This window comes from Cherax quadricarinatus, chromosome 61 (genome assembly GCF_038502225.1).
Source record: "Cherax quadricarinatus isolate ZL_2023a chromosome 61, ASM3850222v1, whole genome shotgun sequence".
Taxonomy (NCBI): domain Eukaryota; kingdom Metazoa; phylum Arthropoda; class Malacostraca; order Decapoda; family Parastacidae; genus Cherax; species Cherax quadricarinatus.
This window is the reverse complement of record NC_091352.1, coordinates 10,203,746-10,209,646: the sequence shown is the minus strand read 5'-3', so window position 1 is coordinate 10,209,646 and position 5,901 is coordinate 10,203,746. Positions and strand designations below refer to the sequence as shown.

General features: G+C 38.2%; 1 protein-coding gene across 2 annotated transcripts in view; it reads right to left on the bottom strand.

Annotated features, from left to right (window-relative positions):
• Positions 1 to 400: 400 nt before the first annotated feature.
• Positions 401 to 5,901, bottom strand: part of LOC128699368 (uncharacterized) — a 57,025-nt gene continuing 51,524 nt past the window's right edge. Inside the window, exon 7 of one of the 2 annotated variants that reach the window (XM_070098216.1) lies at positions 401 to 1,658. In XM_070098216.1, coding sequence (XP_069954317.1) covers positions 1,632 to 1,658 — 27 coding nt within the window. In that variant the 3' untranslated portion in view covers positions 401 to 1,631. The remainder of the gene's footprint in view (positions 1,659 to 5,901) is intronic. The other variant, XM_070098215.1, reaches the window with a different exon arrangement.

The following is a 5,901-nucleotide window of genomic DNA, read 5'->3' as shown; positions in this document are numbered from 1 at the left end:
AGGAAATGGGTGGGCGATTCGAAAATTGCCGTACCGTAGAGGGAGAAGCCGGAAGCATAGTCAAAGGAGAGCGGAGTTCAGACAAATCGAAGGAGTCAGTCGAAGCCCCGGTACCTGAAGCGGGTGAGGAAACAGCACCAGCAAGAGGTACAGGGGCATCAGGAGTGTCCGAAGAGTGGTCTAAACACAAGGCAGGGTCAGAATGGGGTGCGGTATCAAGAAGGGGCCCGGGGGTAGTGGTTTCATGGACTAGGGCTGCCATGGTTAGGTTACTCCTTTGCTTTTTGTTTTTAAGAAAAAAAAAGAAAGAAGAAAAGAAAATAAAAATAAAAAAAAGAATAAAAAAAGGGGGGAGCGGGGAGGAATAGTTCCCAGGAGGAATGAAAGGGCCGGAAATCCCCCTCCGCGCCCAAGAGGACTCGACACCGCTAGTAGCGCAGATGCAGCATGGAACCCGTGCCATACCCTACCCTTCATGCCAGTAAACCAGCAATCTGGGATAGCAACCTCACATCTGCCGAGCTACCTCGGTGGACAAAAGAGAGGGCGGCCGGATATCCGCCACAAAGCATACCTCCTTCAGCCACCACCCCCGGAATCCGAAAGGTGGCTTCCAGAGATACACCCGTCGCCCAAAAGACACCCAAAGCTACTCCGGGATACCGGAGAGGGATCGGGACATCCCTAGGCAATCCAGATTCCACGGCAAACTACGCCACCGCCAAGAAACCTCAACGGAATGGGATGGACCCCGGTGTCCTTTCCCCTACCTAGGAACTAGCGCGCCTGTGGGAGAAATCACGAAGGCTAAAAAGAGGAAGGGCAAAAGGGAGGGGTGAGGAGGAGGAGGAGGAATGGAAAAAGGGGAGGATGGGGAGGATGGGATAGGGGAGGGGAGAATGGGGGGTAATTAGGTTCGGTCTGAGGAAGAAGACCGACAGGGCTAATTCCTCAGACCAAGAGCCTCTTCACCACGCCAAGGAGCCCCCCTTGAAGAGGCATGTTATTTAAAGTCCTGCTAACTACCACTATAGCTCTTACAGAAGTTTTACACACTGTATTTGACATTTACCATCACAAATTTCTGTTTGGTGCCAAATTACATTATTTTATATACGTACACCTACCATCCAACTTACGACCTGCTCGACTTGCGGCCGTGTTTTTTATGCCAAACTTCTGGGAAATAAACAACTATTTGTGTTGTACACAGTGTTTATCCTAAACCTTACAGTATAAAATACAGTAGTAACAACATAAAAAGTAAAGTAAAACATGAAATACCAAAATAAAACAATAAAATAAAGTCATTACAAAAATATTTTGTTGATATTCAGTAGTAAAGTTCGACTTACGACCATTTCGACTTACGACTGGTTTCTCGGAACTGAACTCGGTCGTAAGTCGGATGGTAGGTGTATTTGCAATTTCTACATTAAATACCTACATTTCATTTCCTTTAGTAAACAGAGGATTCATATACCATTCTAATTTCATAACTGACTGATGAAATCATAATGACATGATTGCAAACAAACCATACCACAGGCGGGGTTAGAACCTGCAATCGGAGAGTCTCAAAACTCCAGAAGTCATGTTGACGGCTTTGAGGGGACTTGAGCTAGAGTTCATTACAGCCACGCTAGCTGGAGATTCGTCTGTAAAATATTGCATTTGTGGTCACAGTGGTGCCTATGCTAACCTTCTTATGGTGTATAAATATACCTAGCTGGATGAATCTTATTGTGACTAGCTGGCCCAGTGGCTAACATGACGGTCTGGAGTTTTAAGACTCCGATCGCATGTTCTAACCCCGCCCATGGTATGGTTTGGTTAATTTCATAATAATGTATAACATACAATTAAATTTCCCAGAGGCTTCATTACCCCTGTTTACATCTGATTTACAATAGATTCTGTAACCTAATTTTAACTCTTAACAAAATCATCATAAAGGAAAATTCTCTGCAATAAACTTTTATTCAATTTTAAAAAAGAAGTATATAGCATTTTCATTAGAAAACCTATTAATTAAATTTACTCTTAGTAAGTGCTGGAGGTGGGAAGAATAGTGCCTGCACTCTGAAAGAGGAGTGGGGATGCTGCAGTCAGAGGGTAATCTGAACTGATGCCAGCATACTTCCCAAAAGACAGATTGAATGAATGACAGTAAATGTTTCTTCTTTTGGCAGGAGATGGCTACTAAGATAAAAAAAAAATGTACTTCATAAAACATTTACAGATATGTTAACAGATATTACATTATTATTATTATAATCAAAAAGAAGCGCTAAGCCACAAGGGCTAACAGATATTACAAAAAGCAGTTATATGAAAAAATAAATATTTACCCTCCATGAGATGGAATCCAGTTCTTTCTTACTTTAATACAAAATAATACCTTCATAAGTTTGCAATTTCATTAAGAATTTAAAGACTACAATAAAAAAAAACTGCTAAGTTTTAAAGTTATTTATTAATCTGAATTTTTTTTTTTAACACATCAGCCATCTCCCACCAAAGTAGGGTGACCCCAAAAAAGAAGAAATGCTTTCACTGTTATTCATTCGATCACTGTCTTGCCAGAAGCATGCTAACATTGAAGCACAGATAATCTTTTGAACTACATCTCCACCCTTCCTTCAGAGTGCAGGCACTGTACTATCCACCTCCAGGACTCAAGTCCGGCTAACTTGTTTCCCTGAATCCCTTTATAAATGTTACACATTCCAGCAAGTCAAATCACAAAAAGTACTTGCCTCCACTCCTATCTAACATGCTCACACAAGCCTGTTTGATATCCAAGCCTGTAGCACAGTGTATATTTTACACACACTGTAAATACTTTGTATATAAGTACTTTGTACCTTGTATATAATTCAATTAAGACTGTATACACCATACAACAATATGCAATATTTATTCTCCAGAACCTATATTGCAAGCTCTAATATAGTGTACTGTACTATTTTTCTTTGAAGTTCATGAAAAATGCTTTCCATTACACATTCAAAATTCGTGAATACCACTAAATTCTCTTTGCATAATCATTTTTTTCAGATTTGGCCTCCTTATGTTTTTGAGGCTCTTCAAATTTTGCTTTGATCCTTGGGCAAAGGATATCCATTGAGCCCATTTTGAGCAAAATTCTATGTTTAGTTTTCAGTTTAGGGTTGTTTGCCAACCCAAAAAATAATGTGCACTGCAGAAAATCTAACAAACAAATGAAACTATTGGCAAGAGGTTTTTTAAGAAAAGCTTTAGATAATTAAAGAACTCAAATTAGAAGTTTGCAAATTTAGGGGTTCACCCATAAAGTTAACTTGTCCTCTACTTTATAATTTAACTCTCAAAATATTTTTTTTATACACACAAGCCATCTCCCACTGAGGCAGTGACCCTAATAACGATACGTCATTACTCCTGTACTAATTACTAAAAAAAAAGACAATGGTTCTCAAATTATAAACCGGTTATATCAGTCTTGCATATGAAACTTGAAAAAGCAGCTTTCATTTATACAGATAAAAAAAAAAGTCTGATTATAGGAACAATAATGTTACTAGAGTAACTTGCTTGTGAAGGCTCAAAAGATTTGTGCCTGTCAATATGGCAAATAAAAATTAAAAGAAACTGACAGTACACTGCATTCAAACATAATGATGCAGTAAATACTTTACTTGAAAATACATGAATCCTGTAAGTAATGTGAATAACATTTAAAGAAAAAATACATGAATAATGTAATATGAGCAGCATTACCATGAGAAAAAATACAGTGGTACCTCAGGATACGAACAGCTCAAAATGCGATCAATTATGTAAGTGTATTTATGCAAGTGCTTTTGTAAGTGCATTTTTGAGGGTCTGAAATGGACTAATCTAATTTACATTATTTCTTATGGGAACAAATTCATTCAGTATCAGCACTCGAACAGCCTTCTGGAACAAAAAAAAGTTCGTGTCCCGAGATACCACTGTACATAAATATTACATTGAACAGTAGTAAATGTTAACAAAAATCCATGAATACTGTACATAACTAATATAAATAATATTACCAACAAAAAATATCTCAATGAATACTCTAATATGAAAAACATTATCAACAAAAAATAAATAACTGGTAAAGGTATCAACAGAATATTAAAGGAAAACAGAAAACAGATAAAATTTAGTGTCTAAAACATATTAACTGGAGAAAATAAATATGCAAATAATGAGTAACCACATTAATGATAACCACAGTATTTTTTAAAACAATTTCACTGTATCTCATTCAATCAATCTTACCAGATGGGACCAACATCACAGTTCAGATGAGCGTCCAAACCGTAACATTCTCACCCCCTCCTTCAGAGTGCAAGCAATGCACTCTGAAGATGGTCATACATGAAATCTGCATCCCTTCATAAATGTTACTTTGCTCACACTCCAACAGTTTGTCATCATAAAAACCACTTGCCTCCACCCACTCATTTCTAACACACTCGCACAACAGTACAACAGTAAAATTGCTCCTGAGCAATAAGAGAGGAGTATTCTCTATTTACAAAAGTTAAGAGTTTTCAAGCAATTATAATGAATAACAAGCACAAGCAAGAAATATAAAAAAAAATAAATAAAAAATCTATTGTAGAAATTTGTTTAGCACAATGCAAGTACATGTACTGTACATTTTAAAAAGTATGTACAGTGGAACCTCGACTTACGAGTGTCCCAACATACGAGTTTTTCAAGATACGAGCCATCGCTCGGTCGATTTTTTGGTCTGAGCTACGAGCCAACATCTGAGTTATGAGCGAGCTTCCCCTGCTTCCCCTCCAACCAGAGGGCCCAAGAGAGAAGATAGAAGAATGAAGAAGACGAATGACACCCCCGCCCCGGGGGCCACCGCCGGGTCACCATCTGGAGAAGACCCGGGCCGGAAATACCGGCAAATCTCTAACTAACTAACCCTGCTTCCCCCTCAACCCACACCTCACTTGTTTATCTATGATATCATGATTTAATTCCATGGACATCATCATTATTATATTATTATAATAAGTGAGCTTCAGTTCCCAAAATTAATAATAATAATAATAATAATGGGGAAGTGGAACAGAATTCTTCCTCCGTAAGCCATGCGTGTTGTAAGAGGTGACTAAAATGCTGGGAGCAAGGGGCTAGTAACCCCTTCTCCCGTATAAATTACTAAATTTTAAAAGAGAAACTTTCGTTTTTCTTTTCGGGCCACCCTGCCTTGGTGGGATATGGCCGGTGTGTTGAAAGAAAGAATAATGAGGAGCTTAGAACACCACCACTAGTTGGCACAGCGAATGCCAAAACATCCAATGAGCAGTCGAACCATTTCTCTTGTACTTTGCTTGCATTTTATAGAGCTATTTAGCCAAATTTCTTTTTTCTAACCATGGATCCTAAGAAAATAAGTGCAAAGGACAGTGCTGAGAAGAAAAAGATGATGATGTCCATGGAATTAAAGCATGAAATCATAGACAAACACAAGCAAGGTGGATGTGTGCAAGTTGTGGTTGTGGGCCACTGACAACATACGCCACTCTGCCTATCTCTTCTCCCAGGTGTACAGTATGTACGTACACTTTATAAAACCAGTTTATTTCTTTACATTCTCTAATGTGTTTTTATACAATATTTCTTATTTATAAATACATTGTTTCAGTGTTTTCCTTATGATACTAGTGATCTAGTGCAGTTAGCCTTACAAACACTGTTTTCTGAAGGGGAAGAATGAGAAGATATGGTCAGTGCGGGAGCGGCAATGGCCCCCACCGCTCATCACATAATGGCATACATATTTTATTCATTCGAGAGTATATATATCATGATTCTATGTTATTTCTATTGTTTATTATGTCATATTAGAATAATTGTGATAGA